The sequence below is a fragment of the Macaca mulatta genome, chromosome 3 (genome assembly GCF_049350105.2).
Source record: "Macaca mulatta isolate MMU2019108-1 chromosome 3, T2T-MMU8v2.0, whole genome shotgun sequence".
Classification (NCBI taxonomy): domain Eukaryota; kingdom Metazoa; phylum Chordata; class Mammalia; order Primates; family Cercopithecidae; genus Macaca; species Macaca mulatta.
The window spans coordinates 194,699,694-194,717,967 of NC_133408.1; the positions used below are offsets into that span (position 1 = coordinate 194,699,694).

Below are 18,274 nucleotides of genomic sequence, written 5' to 3' on the forward strand. Positions count from 1 at the left end.
ACAGACAGACCAATAGAGAGAGAGAGAGAAAAAATACAGAGAGACAGAGATAGAGAGAAGCAGAGACAGACCAAGAGAGAAGAAAATACAGAGACAGAGACAGAATCAGAGTGAGACAGAGAGACCAAGGCAGAGACCCAGAAAGAGAAAGAGAGAGACAAAGAGACAGAGACAGAAATAGAGACACGTGTGTCTCCCAGGCCGCCATCCCGCCCAGTGCCAGGCCTGGCTGCGGTCTTGCCCCCGGTGCCCAGAGAGCCCTTCTCCCATCACGGGCCGTCTCCGCCAAGCCATGTGCTGAGCATCACCTCCTGGGAGCCACAGTGCCCCTCACACCTGCAGCGAGGACTGAGGAAGCTGCAGATGGGAGCCGGTGACACAGTCAGCTGGCATCAGGCCTGGGGTGACAAGGTGCATGGCACGGCCAGGACAGCCCTGTGCAGGGGACGGAAGCTCAGGAGACAAGGTCAGAGGTGGTGGGGCCCCGCCACAGAGGGCACCGAGGGGAGGAACTGGGGCTTTGTTTTGAGAGTGTGAGTGGAGGCCATGAAACTGAGCCTCACGCACCCCCAGCCACCATGGCAGCCTCATCGACGGCCCTGCTGCTGCTGCGGGAATCACCCACGCTTCCCACAGACTTCCTACCGGTCCTGGGTGCAGGGGGCACCAAGGCAGGCCCTGTCCTGGGAGGCATGGGAGCCTGCTGAGGGCTGGTTTGGCAGGAGTAACGGTGGCCGGTTCTGGGAAGTAAAGTGCCCCCCCGCCTGGGCTGGCCAGCTTCCATGGGGGGCAGCACAGCCGACCTCACGTCACCAGTGGCTCACACGTGGACCGTTTGCAGGCCTGCCCTGCTGAGCTGTGTGAGCCACCCGAGTGGCCCCAGCACCTCCCAGCTGATGCCCCCACCTGCAGCCCCCAGGATGCACCCGCTTCCTGCAGGCTCAGACCGGACCGCGGGGCAGTGTGTGCTCCCAGCTGCCGCCAGTGCTCACCCGTTTTCTCCTGCAGGTGTTTTTCCCAATAAAATCCGTCTCTCATCCTGTCTTGGTGTCTGCTTCTCGGGAGACAAAGAGTCTCACACAGGAAACATGTCGTCAGTTGTGGGGGTGGGGTAGGGGAGATAATTGCCACGAGCCATGCCAGGACCCAAGAAAGGAGCGGCGGTGCCCTGCAGTAGGAGGCGGCAGCTGGATGGAGAATCAGCAGGGGCAGTGGCATGGCAAGCCCACCTCTCCCAGGGTTTGTGACCGTGATCTGCTGACCGGCTGGATAGGAACTAGCAGGTCACTGTCGAGACGTTAGATGCTGCAAAGCACGAGGCACTCCTCATAAGAACTCAGTAGTCATTAGAGGTCCTGTGTGGGAACAGTGCCGTTCATTACAATTGATCAGTGTTTGATATCGAAAGGGTCCGACCAAAGTGCCCGCAGGATGCAGAAAGAGGGTGTGATTAGCACAGGGGAGTTCAGAGTGGCCCCGCGCCTGCTTCCCAAGCTCCAGAGACGCTTTCTGCAGCAGCTGCGCTCCTGACAAATGTGGCTGCAGGTGGGATTTGGAGGAAGCAAGTGTGATTTCGATTCACTCGAGTAGCTCACTGCTCAGAAGAACCCTGCGGTTTCCACCAGTCCTTTAGAAATGCAGAGTGTGGGAATTCCAATGAAAAGGCCCTGAGGAGGGCGTGTGGTTACGGGGTCCCCTGGGCTTGATAAGGGGAAGGACAAGGGACAGTAGCACAGGCAGAGCCTGCATTGGGGATGGGAGTGGGGGCTGTGGCCTCGGTACACAGAGGAGGAAGAGCTCGGCAGAGTGAGTCCATGTCCACAGCCTGCTCCGAGGACCAGGGCAGCGACCTCTGGGGAAGAGGATTTTGAGAGATTTGAAGGCAAGGGCTGGTTGCATGACAAAGAAGTGGCAGGAAGAGGCTACAGGTCCTGTCAGAGCCGCGTTGCCTCTGCAAGGCTGGGCGCTGGAGAATTCTGCACTGGGTGGAGTAAGCGTGGTGACCCAGGGTTCAGGCCACTGTCCCAGGGCTGGAGGTTGCCACAGGGGGCTGTTGTCTTGGGCCCCACCTGCTCACTTCTCCTAGGGAGACTGGGGGTCTCTCGCCCCGCACATCTCTGTCTGGACAAGGAATTCGCCCAAGGGACCCCCCTGAGTCCGGAGGGAGGGAGGGAGAAGAGTTCTGGCCCCAGTCCTGCCCCCCACCCTCCAGCCCTGTCCTAGGTCTGCCAGCTGAGCTGTCCCAGCACCGTGCCCCGAGACCCTAGATCACATGCGCGTGACTGGCACTAAGTCAGACGACCAACCACTCAGCAGCACACTGCCTTTCCCCTGCCCTGGCCTCCTGATGGGGAAAACAAGACTAAGTCATCATGTCTGCTCACTTCCACCAGGGCTGACGAGAAGCTCAGGGAAGCCAGGGCTGGTGAGCAATGTCTGGAGGAGGGGATGCCATGACAGCTGTGCCCACATGGCAGCTGGCCCTGTCTCCCTCCTCCCATGGGGCCCGTCAGTGAGGACCGTCCCAAGAAAGAGGACATGGCATCTAGGCCAGCCAAGGGGAAAGGGCAAAACGATGAACCAGGGCCTCCGGGAGCCCAGAATTGCTGAGGCCACAGCAGTCCTGGAGCCCTACATGGCGGGGATTCAGGCTAAGGGCAGGCATGATCTGAAAAAGGAAAAGTGGAAGAAGAAAGAAAACCATGAGGTTAGCTTCCAGAGGCTGGGAATACGCCACTCCTGATCATAACAATAACAACAGCCACCAGCAGCACATGTGCACACACGGCACGTCCCACTCTCCAAGTTCCTCACATGTGAAGTTCCTTCTTCCAAAGCCCCAGCCTCATTCTGCGCAAGCTGCCATGGGAAAATACATCGGACGGGGTGGTTTATGCAGCAGATGCCCGGGAGTCCGAGATCAAGGCGTCGGCAGGGCTGGCGTGGTGAGGGCTCTGCCTGGGGCTGCGGGGTGCCTCCTCACTGGCCTTTCCTCTGCACACAGGAGAGAAGCAAGCGATGGTTTCTCTTTCACTCCTTATAAAGACACGACTCTAGAGGGTAGAGGCCCCTCCCCTGTGGCCTCACTTAGCCTTTATCCCCTCCCTATACACCTGTCTCCATGTACAGTCACACCGGGTTAGGCCTCAGCATGTGAGTACTGGTGGGACGCAGCCCAACCTCTAACAGCCCACTGGAGAGAGGCACAATCCTATTATTCAGCCCATTTTACAGATGAGGACCTGAGGCCCAAAAAGTTGTTTCTTCCCTAAATAAGTGGCAGCCAGAACTCAAACTAAGGCAGTTTCTCTATTAAAAATAAATAGCTTATAATCTCCGGAAGAGCGACCTTTCATGGCAAGAGGTGAGTGTCAGTTTGGCTCAGAAGGGAGAGGTCCTGTGTTGATATTCCTGTCCCACTTCTCATGTTTTCCAGCCTCCCTATCTTTGCTAAGGCAGCTCCCTCCTGCTGGAAGGTTCTTCTCGATCGTCTCTTTTCCCATTAAAATCTCATCATCTTTCAAGACCAGTTCAAGTGCTGCCTCCTCCAAGAAGTCCTCCTGATCACTCCTGGCAGAAGTCACCTCCTCTCTCTCTCAGAGCATATTCCATCACAACATTGCCGCCTGCAGAGTGGAATTCTGTACGTACGGATGGAGAAGCACTTGTTATGCTGGGAGGTGAGATGCTTCACGAGCTACCTGCCTGCTAAGCTTGCACGTTGTCTCCTGACTTCAAGAGCTTGTTTTATACGCAGAACACGAGACGCCTGATGATGTGAACACCACTGGAATCCTCATTCTGCTCAGGCGGCAGGCCCGAAGAGCACATGCAAAAGTCGGTGGCCTAATCCTCTTGGCATCTGTTTCAGTAAACGCATTGTCGTGGGAACACGCCAGGCCCATTTGCCCAGGTATCACCCACGGCTGCTTCTGCACTACAACAGCAGAGTTACACAGTCACAAATCCTAAAATGTTCACTGTCTGGTCCGTTCCTGACGTTTACCTGCCCCTGCCCCAAACCCGCCGCCACGCGGAGCTGATTCCTGGGCAGCGATAGATGGTGTCTCTTTCACTCCTTAATAAGACGTGATTCCACGGGGTAGACGTCCCTCCCTGTGACCTCACTTAGCTCCCAGCTGACCCAATCAGCTCACCTCCTCCCCTGAGGGAACCCTGCCATTCTCAGAGGAGGGAGCATCGTCTGACCAACAGGCTGAGGAATGCCAGCTGTCCACGGGCTGTCATCTGATCCCTCACTCACAGAGGAATCCTCTGTGGGGGTCAGAGTCATTGATCTTCATAAAAACAGTCAAACTCTTGTTATCTTGGCAGTACCTGCACCAGGCAGAAACACAACCTGCACCACATCAGCCTTGAACGTTGTCTCCTAGAAGCTTGTGGACGGATTTTATTCCGTATTAAAAATGATAAAAATGGAAGGTGTGGCATGTTATATAACTGCATCAGCTACAGACCATCACTTTCTTTTTTTTTTTTTTTTTTTGAGACGGAGTCTTGCTTTGTGTGGCCCAGGCTGGAGTGCAGTGGTACAATCTTAGCTCACTGCAACCTCCGCCTCCTGGGTTCAAGCAATTCTCCCGCCTCAGCCTCCCGAGTAGTTGGAATTACAGACATGCGCCACCACGCCCAGCTAATTTTCATATTTTTACTAGAGACGGGGTTTTGCCATGTTGTCCAGGCTGATCTCGAACCCCTAACCTCAGGTGATCCACACACCTCGGTCTCCCAAAGTGCTGGGATTACAGGCGTGAGCCACCGCGCCCGGCCCAGACCATCACTTTCATGTGTGGTTGCCAAAAAGCCTCAGTCAAAAAGAATATGTAGATTTACCTACAGGCCCAAGAAAGGGGCCTGTCGAAGTGAATGATGGCCCTCCCACGGGACGGCCCACTGTGCAACCATTACAAATCACGCCGAGGAAGGGAAATATGTATGAATATGAATCTTAGGGGAAAAAGGTTAGAAAAGATCCTATCTGCCAGCAAAAGAAAGAAAACGTGGACTTTATAAGGTCATTATGCAGAGTAGGGGCTTTGGAAATGTGCTGGCTGCCTTCATGGCTGTAGAACAGCTATTCCGCCTCGGACTCCCATCACAAAAACTGCATTCGGGGTCTGTGGCCTGCAGTGCCCCACGGATCACCACGCGCTGCTCTTTCTCACATTGGCTCAAGTTTCAGGGTGAGCGCGGGCATCAGTGCCACGAGGAATGAGGTGCGTTCGACTCTCCTGAGCACTCCCTGAAGGAGACGGACCGACCAGGCCTCCCAGGTGTCTGTCTTGGCAGCGGCCGTCCGTCTGGCTGGTCCGTCCGTGTCTATGTCCCTGCACTGGTGGTTCTGAAGCTTCACTGTGTGTAAAAAATCACAGGGGAAAAATGCAGCTTCCCTGGCCCCCTGCTACCAGGGACTCTGATTCCGAGGGACCGGACTGGGAGCAGGTTTCTTCCTGAACAAGTTCCCTGGGATTCAGACGCAGGTGGCCTAGCGACTGCCCAAGAAACACTGCTGGAGCCGGTGAGCTCCCCAACATGCCAGGCCAGAGGTCTCTCACTCCACACGCATTTCTGCATTTCTGCTGTTAGAGTCATTCTTTTGTGGAAACAGCAACCTGGGCTGGTCCCCATCGCTAAGACAGAATCCTTGGGCTCAGATGAGGCCTAAACAATGATACACCAGTCTTGTCCACTTCACAGCACCGAATTTTCTGAGATTTAACGAGAGCCGACTCACCGGGAATATCTCCAGAGCAAGGAATTAAATGCCTGACCAGAGCATAAAAGCGGAGGACAGAGGCCTCCACCCCTGGCTACCCACTGCCGCTGCTTCGGCCAAGCCATGCGACATTTCTGCCTCGACCAGTGGAAACCATCCCGTGGCAGAGGGAACGATGGCCCCAGAGACATTCACGTCTGGATCCCTGGAACGCGAGCATGTGTCAGGTTCCATGGCAGAGGATGACAGTTGCTCATTGGTGTCCTTGAGACCAGAGATTCTCCTGGATCATCCAGTGGGTGAATGTCATCCCAGGTGCTTCTGGTGAGGAGGGCGGGAGAGGAGTTGGAGGAAGGGCCGTGCTGCAAGGCGCAGTCAGAGAGATGCTGCTGCAGGCTGCAAGACAAAAGGGGCCCGAGCCCAGGGAGGTGGGAGTACTCCAACCTGGAAAAGGCAAGAAAACAGGGCTCCCCTGGAGTCCCCAGAAGGATCCAGCGTCCTGACACCTGGTCGTAGCCCAGTGAGACCTGTAGTGGACTTTTGAACTATAGAACTCTCGGATGATAAATTTATGTTGTCTGCAGCCATTAAGTTTGTGGTAATTTACCGTAATAGCAGCAAAAGAAAACTCCCACAGCCCTCCCTCACTTGAGGACCTGCTACAAAGCTAGGGAGAGGAAGGAGGCAGGAGGCTTCGCACCCTCCGTCTTTTCTGTTTTAGGGCCTGCACATTTCATTGTTCCTTGTTGATTTCTATCCTTATTGATCACAGTGATTTAAGGTAATATGAGCATCAAAGTGCTTTTCTGAAGACTGTTTGCTTCTTGCCAGTTTTATAGTGACCCAATAGAATAAGACCAGTAAATTTATTGATGGCAGAAATTAGCAATGTCCTTAAATGCTTTCACAGGGCAGACAAACGGAGATGCCTTAGTCTTTGTGGTAGAGTTGAGTCCGAGGCAGTATCTTCAAAGGTATATTAAGGTACTTTTGTGTCATCAGCTCTCAATACCTCCTTTGAAGGACTCGCTCATTCCCCTGGCAGGTGAATAAGCAGCTCACAGGGACCCCATGACCAAGGCCTGCAAGGGGCAGAGCCAGGCTCCAAACCCAGGCCCTGCACATGGCTCTCATACTCTGTCACGCTGTACCCAGAGCGTCAGTGCCTCTAATCAACCAACAGTTCAGTTCCCACAGTTCAAAATGGGCCTTATAGAACTTCAAAGCATTGATAATTCAGACATTTGCTTGGTAAATCCTCCATCACGGAATGTGATGAAGGCAACTTCAGATCAACAAACTGGTGTCTGAGTTATCACACATCCTGAAATTGGAGACGTCCAGTGAAAAGAGATTTGTCTAGTAAAAGTAATGTGTGACCCAAAGGACTTGTCTAGGAAGTTCCAGTAGGAAGGACTTTGCTGCCGTCCAACACGAGTTATTTTCTCCCAGGACTTTTTTCAACCTGCCAGCCATACACTTCCTGGACATGTCACCAAATGAAGAGAGAAAGGAAAACAAACAACAAAAAAGCTTTCTTTCAGGAGCTTTAAACTTGGCACTAGACAGATCCAAATTCGTTGGCTTCTGCACTAAATCTGTCTCCAGACATCCCTGTTAGGTTCTGTAACTAAATTGCCAACTAATAATATTTATGCTCTTTCTTAAACAAAGAAAATAGGAGCTGTTAGCAAGGACAGGGCAGGGCAGGCAAGCTGAGCCGGTTTCTGGTGCAGACACAGCCCAGAGCCAAGCTTCAAAAGGACAGCTCTGCCTGGGCCCTCAGAGACACGCAGCTGCGTCAGTTTGGACTCTGGGTGGTGCTGGATTGTGGGTAATTTGAGGAAATGACCAGCACATTAAGGAGGCTGGGAATGCTGGGGTTCTGGTGGGCTGGCGTCTCTGAGCCCGACGACCTCTCAGCCACCATTCAGCCTGACCCAGGACAGGCCTCCACCCTCCCATGTGCTCAACTTCTCACTCAACAGAGACGCGCAGCTTCAGCCAATGCAGCAGCACCATGCGCCCACCAGATGCCTAGTGTGGTACGTCCTGGTTGTAAATTAGATCCTTAAACAAAAATGTAAGTATACAAAAACACGGCCTCACCCCAAAACACCCAGAAGGTAATCGTGGCAAATGCGCTCTCAGCCGAACGGCCTTTTGACTGAGAGCCCTTTTGCAGCTGTTACCCCATTTGATTTTTAGAACAATTCCAGGAGGCAGCTGTGGCATGGGCATCAGTCAGGGCTCCACCGGAGGGCACTGAACCACAAGGAACCAAGGCCAGAGCCTCAAGCTTCCAGCAAGGTGGCCATAGGATGACACGAGGATGACAGCTGGGAGACTTCAATCCAAGTCCCTGCTCTGTCCCTTCATCCCCAGACCTGGGTTCTCCTATCTGTAAAATACACGGAGGGCCTGCGGTGATGCAGACACAGCATGAGAACACTGCTTCTCAAGTTTTATGGCATGTTTTTTAAAAGGCAACGCTCCAGACCCTATGTCCAGGGTTTTGTTTTTTTGTTTCTTGTTTGTTTTTTGACGGAGTCTCGCTCTGTCGCCCAGGCTGGAGTGCAGTGGCGCGATCTCAGCTCACTGCAAGCTCTGCCTCCCAGGTTCATGCCATTCTCCTGCCTCAGCCTCCCAAGTAGCTGAGACTACAGGCTCCCGCCACTACGCCACTACGCCCGGTTAATTTTTTTGTATTTTTTAGTGGAGATGGGGTTTCACTGTGTTAGCCAGGATGGTCTCGATCTCCTGACCTTGTGATCCGCCCGCCTCAGCCTCCCAAAGTGCTGGGATTACAGGCGTGAGCCACTGCACCCGGTCGTCCAGGGGTTTTGATGACTATTTCTGAGATGAAACCTTGAAATCCACATTTTAGCAAGCTTCTAGGCACTTCTGATGCAGGTGGTTCAGACTACTCTCAAAGCCTGGAAACTTTAGAGAGCAAAAGCGAGGTGATTAATGATTAAACTAGGGCAACAGCATAGCCTGAGGCTGACACGAGCGAGCTTCAGTGGAAGGTCACGGGAGGGCGCCGGCCATGCTTTCGGAAGACGTTCCTTTGTGTCATTGGAGGAATGGCGTTGGCTGATCTGGTCAGGGACTGGACTCGTGCCCGTCATAAACATCAGAAGAGGGTTTACTATCAGCTGTGGATTAAAACTCAAAGGCCAGAGATCAGGCTACTGTTCTTCTTCTCCATGAGTGCAAACGCTTTTCCCCTGCATCAGTTGGCTCCAGTAGGCTGATTCTTTTAAGGGTCAAAGTCCCGCACTCTCCTTTCTATTATTACCCTGTTTCCTGAAAGAATAAGAAGCAACAGCACATCTGAGTCACCTTTTATCATCCTAAGATGCAGCTCTTTAGTCTCTCTTTGGGGCACAGTCAACCGTGTCCAGTATCCATTCTGCCTGTCCTCCTCAGTCAGGAAAAACCAAGTTTGAGCTCTCTCGGTGGCCATCTGGAATCAAGATTCTGTGTCCCAGCCCCTCATGCAGTGAACTGCGGCCACGTCAAAGTTCAGAACATGGGATGGAAGTCAGCTTGGCCTGGGTACCTTCTTGGAAGTGCTCCAGAAGAGAAGGGCATAATCTTTCTTCCTCCCTGCTGGCTTGAGCAGGAATGTAAGAGCTGGCACCCTGGCAGCTCTCCTGGGCTATGAAGCAACCTTAGGAACAGAAGCCAAGCACAGTGGAACAGAGGGCTAAGGAGGAACCCAGGTCCCTGCCCCAGGGGCACGTCTCAGCCGAGGATCGAATGTTTCCGGGCGTCCTGACTATGACAGAGAAGTCTTCTATCCTTTTCACACTGCTGTTAGTTGGAATTATTCTTTGCTTGCTGTCATAACTAATTCTGACAGACACACCTTGCCTGTTCCCTCTTCTGTCAGCCGAGGCTGGGGAACAGAAGAGAAAATCAGGATGCCGCTGCAGGAGCAAGAGATCCCGGGGTGGTCATGGGAAGAGATCCACCGGGGCAGGTTCCCAGAATTCCTTTTCTCCACCATAATTCCATTCGTCAGCCATGTAGGAGGCACCTGTCATGTAAGCTGAGTCACTGGAGATGAAGGCACTTCACAAACTCAACGCCTTTGGCAAACGTACCCACTGTCTCTCTCAACAGCTGTGCTAGGTGGCCCAGCAGGGACAGTAAACGCATTGGGCACTGAGATCAGGCTCCCTGTCCACCGTCAGTGGGCACGTGCTCGGTATTGCACTGTGCATGGAGAATGCCAGGCCACCATGCAAGCCTCTGAAGGAGGCAAAGCGACTGCACCCCATCACCTCCGGGCCTAGCATCACTGAGGATCCCCACAAGTGTGACTCCTGCGGTGACACCCAGACTACCACCACCTCAAACGATCCCACCTCTGAAGCCATCAGCTCTAACTTCACCTCCGTGCTTCTAGACCCACTGAGGCACCCAGCACCCCCTCAGCCCGCTCCAGCCTTGCTTCCTTTCCAGCCTCTCCCAGAGTCCCTAGCCCAGCACCGAGGGCTCTCCCGCACCCTGCCCTGTGCACACCTCCTTGCCACGCAGGTCTGTTCCGGCACTTGCCCGTTTGCCACCGCCTTACCCTGGTGTTCCCAGAACTCCTAGAGAAAGCTTCAGTCACATGGGTGCCACTGCCATCCCTGCTCCAGCCCAGGGCTCACGGCGCCTAGCAGTGCTGCTGCCATCCTCAGAGAGTTGTTCTGTCCTCCTGCTCTAGGCTGCCAGGCCTCTGCCCTCTTCAGTTGGAGCAACAGGGCTTCCCCTGGTGCACAGAGCTAATGAGAAAGCCAGAGTGAAGCCCGCATTCAGCCTTCCTATGCCTCTCTCTGTCCCTTTGTCTACCTCTGTCTCTCTGTCCCTCTCTGTCTCTGTCCCTCTCTGTCTCTGTCCCTCTCTGTCTCTGTCCCTCTCTGTCTCTGTCTCTCTCTGTCTCTGTCTCTGTCTCTGTCCCTCTCTGTCTCTGTCTCTCTCTGTCTCTGTCCCTCTGTCTCTGTCCCTCTGTCTCTGTCCCTCTCTGTCTCTGTCTCTCTCTCTGTCTCTGTCCCTCTGTCTCTGTCCCTCTGTCTCTGTCCCTCTCTGTCTCTGTCTCTGTCTCTGTCCCTCTCTGTCTCTGTCTCTCTCTGTCTCTGTCCCTCTGTCTCTGTCCCTCTGTCTCTGTCCCTCTCTGTCTCTGTCTCTGTCCCTCTCTGTCTCTGTCTCTCTCTGTCTCTGTCTCTCTCTGTCTCTGTCCCTCTGTCTCTGTCCCTCTGTCTCTGTCCCTCTCTGTCTCTGTCTCTGTCTCTGTCTCTCTCTCTGTCTCTGTCTCTCTCTGTCTCTGTCTCTGTCCCTCTCTGTCTCTGTCTCTCTCTGTCTCTGTCTCTCTCTGTCTCTGTCTCTCTCTGTCTCTGTCTCTGTCTCTGTCTCTCTCTGTCTCTGTCTCTGTCCCTCTCTGTCTCTGTCTCTCTCTGTCTCTGTCTCTCTCTGTCTCTGTCTCTCTCTGTCTCTGTCTCTGTCTCTGTCTCTCTCTGTCTCTGTCTCTGTCTCTGTCCCTCTCTGTCTCTCTCTGTCTCTGTCTCTCTCTGTCTCTGTCTCTGTCTCTGTCTCTGTCTCTGTCCCTCTCTGTCTCTCTCTGTCTCTGTCTCTCTCTGTCTCTGTCTCTGTCTCTGTCTCTGTCCCTCTGTCTCTGTCCCTCTCTGTCTCTGTCTCTGTCCCTCTCTGTCTCTCTCTGTCTCTGTCTCTCTCTGTCTCTGTCTCTCTCTGTCTCTGTCCCTCTCTGTCTCTGTCTCTCTCTGTCTCTGTCCCTCTGTCTCTGTCCCTCTGTCTCTGTCCCTCTCTGTCTCTGTCTCTGTCCCTCTCTGTCTCTCTCTGTCTCTGTCTCTCTCTGTCTCTGTCTCTCTCTGTCTCTGTCTCTCTCTGTCTCTGTCCCTCTGTCTCTGTCCCTCTCTGTCTCTGTCTCTGTCTCTGTCTCTCTCTCTGTCTCTGTCTCTCTCTGTCTCTGTCTCTGTCCCTCTCTGTCTCTGTCCCTCTGTCTCTGTCTCTCTCTGTCTCTGTCTCTCTCTGTCTCTGTCTCTCTCTGTCTCTGTCCCTCTCTGTCTCTGTCTCTCTCTGTCTCTGTCTCTCTCTGTCTCTGTCTCTCTCTGTCTCTGTCCCTCTGTCTCTGTCCCTCTGTCTCTGTCCCTCTCTGTCTCTGTCTCTGTCTCTGTCTCTCTCTCTGTCTCTGTCTCTCTCTGTCTCTGTCTCTGTCCCTCTCTGTCTCTGTCTCTCTCTGTCTCTGTCTCTCTCTGTCTCTGTCTCTCTCTGTCTCTGTCTCTGTCTCTGTCTCTCTCTGTCTCTGTCCCTCTGTCTCTGTCTCTGTCTCTCTCTGTCTCTGTCTCTGTCTCTGTCCCTCTCTGTCTCTCTCTGTCTCTGTCTCTCTCTGTCTCTGTCTCTGTCTCTGTCTCTGTCCCTCTCTGTCTCTGTCCCTCTGTCTCTGTCCCTCTGTCTCTGTCCCTCTGTCTCTGTCCCTCTCTGTCTCTGTCCCTCTGTCTCTGTCCCTCTGTCTCTGTCTCTGTCTCTGTCCCTCTCTGTCTCTGTCCCTCTGTCTCTGTCCCTCTGTCTCTGTCCCTCTGTCTCTGTCCCTCTCTGTCTCTGTCTCTGTCCCTCTCTGTCTCTCTCTGTCTCTGTCTCTCTCTGTCTCTGTCTCTCTCTGTCTCTGTCCCTCTGTCTCTGTCCCTCTCTGTCTCTGTCTCTGTCTCTGTCTCTCTCTCTGTCTCTGTCTCTCTCTGTCTCTGTCTCTCTCTGTCTCTGTCTCTGTCCCTCTCTGTCTCTGTCCCTCTGTCTCTGTCTCTCTCTGTCTCTGTCTCTCTCTGTCTCTGTCTCTCTCTGTCTCTGTCCCTCTCTGTCTCTGTCTCTCTCTGTCTCTGTCTCTCTCTGTCTCTGTCTCTCTCTGTCTCTGTCCCTCTCTGTCTCTGTCTCTGTCCCTCTCTGTCTCTGTCCCTCTGTCTCTGTCCCTCTCTGTCTCTGTCCCTCTGTCTCTGTCCCTCTCTGTCTCTGTCCCTCTGTCTCTGTCTCTCTCTGTCTCTGTCTCTCTCTGTCTCTGTCTCTCTCTGTCTCTGTCTCTCTCTGTCTCTCTGTCTCCGTGTCTGTTTCTGTCTCCGCCTCTCTTGTGTCTGTTTCTCTGTTTCTGTCTCTGACACACACCCCTCCACCCCACCCTATCTGTGCCCCTCACCCCTCAGTGGCCCAGGGCCCCACTCTTCTTCTGTTTGTAGCCAGCCCCTCCTACCTGCTGGGTCCTGTCCCATTTCCTCCAGGTCCTTGGTCCATTGATTCTCTTTTAACTCCAGCCTATCCCTTTCAATTTATTGTTTTTAATAAGCAGAGAAATATTCCCAAGACTCTAATCTTAAAAAGAAAAGAAAAGAAAAAATTCTAACCTAGAAACGCATCCGCCGAACGTGGCCCCGTGACTCCCTCCCAGAGCAGGCAGAATCCTCCGGAAACTGCCCCCGAGGGCTGGCTTCCTCCCGTCTCTGGTTTCCTGACCCTGCAAATCTTCCCCCCAAGGGAGCCAGGGTGCTGCTGGGCACCTCTCTAATGTGCCTTCTCGGTGGCACGAGACACAGCCAGGCACCCTCCGTGAGGGCGGTCTCCTCTGTGACCAAGTCTCTCTGGTTTCTTGTCCTGTTTTGCCACCTGCTCTCCTCCTGGCCCTGTCCTCACTGGTTCCCTGAAAGCAGAGCCTGAGCCCGAGCTTGTCTCTGCTGCTTACTGGGAAGTCCCAAGGAGGGGTGGGGAAGGCCAGGAGGCTGATTAGGCAAGTACGCAGAGTCGAGGTCCCCACCTGGCCACTGAGGGCTCCAAACACAGTTGGCTGTGCTCTCTCGCAGGGCTGAGAGTGCCCCTGAGCTACTGAGGCCCAAGGTGGCCCATCAAGAGGACAAAGGGAGGAGAGCTCCTCACCATCCTCAGTCCAAGGCCCGCTCCTAGGACTCTTCTGTAGCAGCACTAGGTGCTGGGTGCGTCCCAAATCCACAGCAGCAGCAGCGAGCCCAGGGCAGAAGCAGCCAGCACCTGGGGCCTGAGGCACAAGCTGTGTGCTGTGCCCCAGGGGTCCCAAGACCAGATCACCTCGGTGGTGTCTGGGGTGACTTGGGGGGCCAAGAGTCCAGGAGACAAGTGAAGGCTGAAAGGGCCCAGGGCAGGGCCAAGGGGGGATCTCCCCATAAACAGTGACATCACCCAGGCCCTGCCCCCATTCTTCCTGCTCATGCCAGTCTCTCAGCTCCACATTCATACATGGCATCCACAGAGACCTCAGCTTCACACGTCAGAAACTAGGCCCAGGGCGGTGGTTTCCCAAAACTTAGAAACAGAAGTGCCACGTGACCCCTCAGTTCCACTGTGGGTCTCTCCCCCAAAGGACTGAAAGCAAGGACTCGAGGAGTTTGCACAGCCACATCACAGCAGCACCCCACAACAGCCAAGGGTGGAGGCAACCCACGTGTCCGTCAGCCAATGAGGGATAAACGCAGTGTGCCCCACCCATGCAGGACAACAGATTATTCAGCCTTAAAAAGGAAGGCAATTCGGACGCACGTCACAACACGGAAGAGGCTTGGAGTTATTACGCCGGGCGGGGGGACCCAGCCACAGGACAAGCACTGTGCGATCCCACTGCATACCCCCCGAACAGTAAACCCACGGAGACAGGAAGTAGAAGGGTGGGTGTCAGGGTGGGTGTCAGGGCTGGCAGAGGGGAATGGGGAGTTAGTGTTGAAGGAGGACAGGGCTTACTTTCGCGACAAGAAAGCCCTAGAGAGCCGGTGCAGAACAATGCGAGTAGACTCAACTGTGGAGCTAAAAATGATTCAGATGGTAAATTTTCTTACGTGTATTTTACAAAAAATTTTTAAAAACAAAGCTGCACTCATCTCTCCCTCCAGGCTTGCCCCTTGTCTGCATGTCTCACTCCTGGATGGCACCCCCGTGCTCCTGGTGGCCAGGCCAGGGGTGGGCCATCCTGACTCACTGCCCCTCAGCCGGTCCCAAGTCCTGCATCTCCACCCCAGTGGCGGCTGTCCTCCCCCATCCTTGGCACAGCACCCTTCCCTCCTCACCCAGATCACCCAAAAGCTTCCCAGCAGCTTCCAGCTTCTTGTCTGTTGCCATCCGTGTAGTTGCCCCAGCCGTCTATAACTTTCTGACGGTTACATCTTACCATATAATTATGTTCTGTGTAAAGCCCTCCTGCAGCCCCCGATGGCCTCAGGATCAAGTTCAAACCCTCAGCATGGCCCAGGGCCTCTCCGTCCCTCCCTCTGCAGGCCCAGCTCCCGGATGCTCCCTCCTCTCGCCCATCCCGGGGGCTGGCACTATTCTGCCCTCTGCGCAAAGTAGCCACCCCTGCCTGCATCAGCTCATCATCCTCAGAAGCATCTCTGGCCTTAGGAAGAGAACATCCCCAGCCTGTCGCCTCTGCAGGGCTGAATAGCTCATAATGTCCTTTGCCCTCCTCTGTCACGGGGCTAGTTTGCCCTCAATAATGAGGCCTGAGAGGGAGGACCCCGTCTGTTCATTTAAGCATTGGACACTTGGAGGCTGAAGCAGCCAGGAGGTGAGCATCATTTTCTCACTCACCCCAAAAGTGCAGGATGAGCCCTGCAAACCCAAAGGCCCCGGCATAGCCAGGTGTCTCCTTGGAAGTAAAGATCTTTTTCATGTGACTTAAAAGAAATTTACAAGGCTTCAGAGACCTAATGTGCTCCTAAAACTTGAAAGCCACTCTTGATAATAAGCCTTAAGAAAGCTCACTCATTTATGAAGCCAAAGGAAAAGAATGGAATTTAAAAGATCTGTGGGTAGAGCTCTTTTGAAAACCTTGATGCATTAGTCCGTTCTCATACTGCTAAGAAGAAATACCCAAGATCGGGTAGTTTATAAAGGAGAGAGGCTTAACTGACTCACGGTTCTGCAGGGCTGGGAAGGCCTCAGGAAACACGATCATGATCATGACGGAAGGGGAAGCAAACACATCCTTCTTTCACGTGGTGGCAGCAAGAAGTGCAGAGCGAATGGGGGGAAAGCCCCTTATAAAACCATCAGATCTCGTGAGAACTCACTCAGTATCATGAGAACAGCATGGGGGTATCAATTACCTTCCAGTGGGTCCTTCCCACCGTGCATGGGGATTATGGGAACTAGAGGTCAAGATGAGATTTGGGTGGGGACTCCGCTAAACCATCTCAATCAATGAGAAGGGAAAAATTGAATGATGTTATTTAGGTATCTGTTCGTGTATTTAACGAGCATGTGTTAAGCACCAAGTGTATGCCAGGAACAGAGGCTCCGGCAGGCAGTTTCCTGATTTCAGGTACAAATGATCCAACAAGGGAAACAGCCTTTCTTGTTTCAGCACAAGGTTATCAAAGGTTTCTGTGTTCTGATCACCTGGGTGTAGAACAACACTCGAGGCAAAGTCCTTACTTTCGTAATTTTGAGTTTTTGTCCGCTAAGGAAATAGGACAATATAAAATAAGATTCGGTAAATAATTTCATTCAATTGCAGATGGTAACCAGTGGTGTGGAAGAAAAAAATAAGGTGAGGTGAGTGGGTGAGTGGGTGGGAGACCCTCACTGAGTAAATGGCTTTGGAGCTGGAACCAAGTGATGTGGATAAAGGCATTTTTAATGGCAGGGAACGAGGGCTCTAGGCAGAGGGAAACCCACACGCATGGGCGATGCCAACCTTGTCACATTTGGGGAGCAGGAAGAGATGCGGCCTGCTGGGAGTAGGTGGGGCTGTGCGGTGTGGGCCTGTCGCCCACGCCGAGACTTTGGGATTTGTTCTGGGGAAGCTGGGAGGCCAAGAGAGAGCTTGGGGCTTAGAGCAGGGCAGTGTCAGGCCCTGATTTGTGTTCCAAAGCTCACTGGCTGCTCTGTGCAATAGAGGACGGGAACAGCTGCAGCAGGGAGCCCACCAGAGGCTGTCCACACACTCCAGGCGACCGTGATGCCCAGGGGCTTAGTGCGGCCAGGAGAGGCCCCATCCAGGTGTGTTTTGGAGAAAAAGACAGTCCTGCTGCTTGGTGTGGATACGCAGCATGGGAGGCATTGAAGAATAAAGGATGCTTTTCAGGTGCTGCCTGAACAACTGGGCAAAAGGCAGTGCCATTTACTTGGATGTGAGAACCTAGAGAAAGTCGAGCTTCTGTTCTGTAGAGTTGAAGAGGCCTTTGGATATCGAGTGGAGATGCACCATTAGTTACACAGTCAGGTCCGGAGTTCCAGGCTTGTAGACTGCAGAAGCTGCGAAAGATGGCATTGAAGGCTCGGAAGAGACAAGAGCGTGTGGAGGGAGTGTGATCGCTGGGCACCCTTCCACAGGGCGTAGGAACACAGGCCCTGGCAGTCGGAGATGCACAGAAACGACAGTATTGGAACTGGGTCGAGAAGAACACAAGATCTTTAGAAGTGGAGGAGCGACAGGGTGCTGCAGGCAGATGGAAGGCTAAGCGGAGAGAGGAAGAATAAGATGTATACTCCACGTGTAAAATATCTGGAAGCTTATCGGGAATGGAATGTTCTGGAGAGACCTAAGGGATTTATGCCACCCTAGGGAGTGTCACCTTGATTCCATAGCCAGTGGAGTACCAGGGACGTCTTTGGTTTTGTTTCTTAATTGACACAAGAACGTAGTGGACCTGTTAGCATCTTGTTCAAATATTGCCGGTTACATGTTGACTCTTGCTCAAAGAGGAATGCACACAAGTACAGGTACCACACACCCCAGAATCTTCAGCATAGTGCAAATCCTGTGAAACACGGGCAGCACTTTGTGAGCATGGACACACCAGACCTGTGTGGTGGATGGCTCCGGGCCCAGACTCTAGGTTCCAAGGCACCAGGTTCCACTCCCAGCTCCGTCACCTATGACCAATAATGTGACGTTTCTCCCCACACCGTGCCTCAGGGGTGAAATGGGGTTACGATGCCCTATGCCTCCCAGGAAAGACAGAGGGAAAGAACCCAAGAGGAGTGCCACACAGTGCCTTGAATGTGGCGTACCCCTGACTTCAGCTGCTGTATACAGTGTCACACCCAGAGTCGCGCGGTCTCTAACCTGCAGCCCACGTCTGCCTCTTGTTCACTTCTAATTACCCGGTACTTTGACAGGTCTCGGGTGTGACATTTAGATTCTGAAATGAAATGGAACTGAGGGTGTGTCTGTGGCTTGGCATCTGTCCCTGAGTCCAGGCCTGCTTTGGTGACCAGCATTCCTGGTCACTGTGGAGCCATCAGTGGCATGGGTTCTCATTCAGCTTTGGGGCTCAGGCCTCCCACTCCTGCCAGGATGAGGAACTCTTCACCCTCCTTATCTACATCATAGCAGCACACACCATCTAGCTCCTGCGATGACCCAGCGGAGGGGACTGAGGGGCAGATCTCAGGATACGATACAGGTCCCCAGGGTTTTCAGGACTCCCCTGAGAAGCTGGGGCTCCCTCGGCCTCTGACAGGGGCTGCAGCTCTCATTAATGCGCAGTGGGTTTTTGTGTCATCCCACTTCAGCCCACG

The 18,274-nt window shown here is 53.5% G+C and overlaps 1 protein-coding gene across 27 annotated transcripts in view; it reads right to left on the reverse strand.

The window, feature by feature from the left end:
- LOC114677074 (uncharacterized) overlaps nt 1-18,274 on the reverse strand; it is a 61,199-nt gene that overhangs the window by 33,504 nt on the left and 9,421 nt on the right. For 2 of the 27 annotated variants that reach the window (XR_013415732.1, XR_013415745.1), the window contains exons 1-2: nt 12,984-15,650; nt 993-10,515 (exon numbers count right to left, since the gene is read on the reverse strand). The exons of 4 other annotated variants lie outside the window; for them this stretch is intronic. Coding sequence is in view for 1 of the 23 variants with exons in the window: in XM_077997800.1 (XP_077853926.1) it covers nt 1,347-1,355 (9 nt within the window). In the remaining 22 variants the exon portion in view is untranslated. 21 more of the 27 variants (XR_013415742.1, XM_077997800.1, XR_013415737.1 and 18 more) reach the window with 20 other exon arrangements.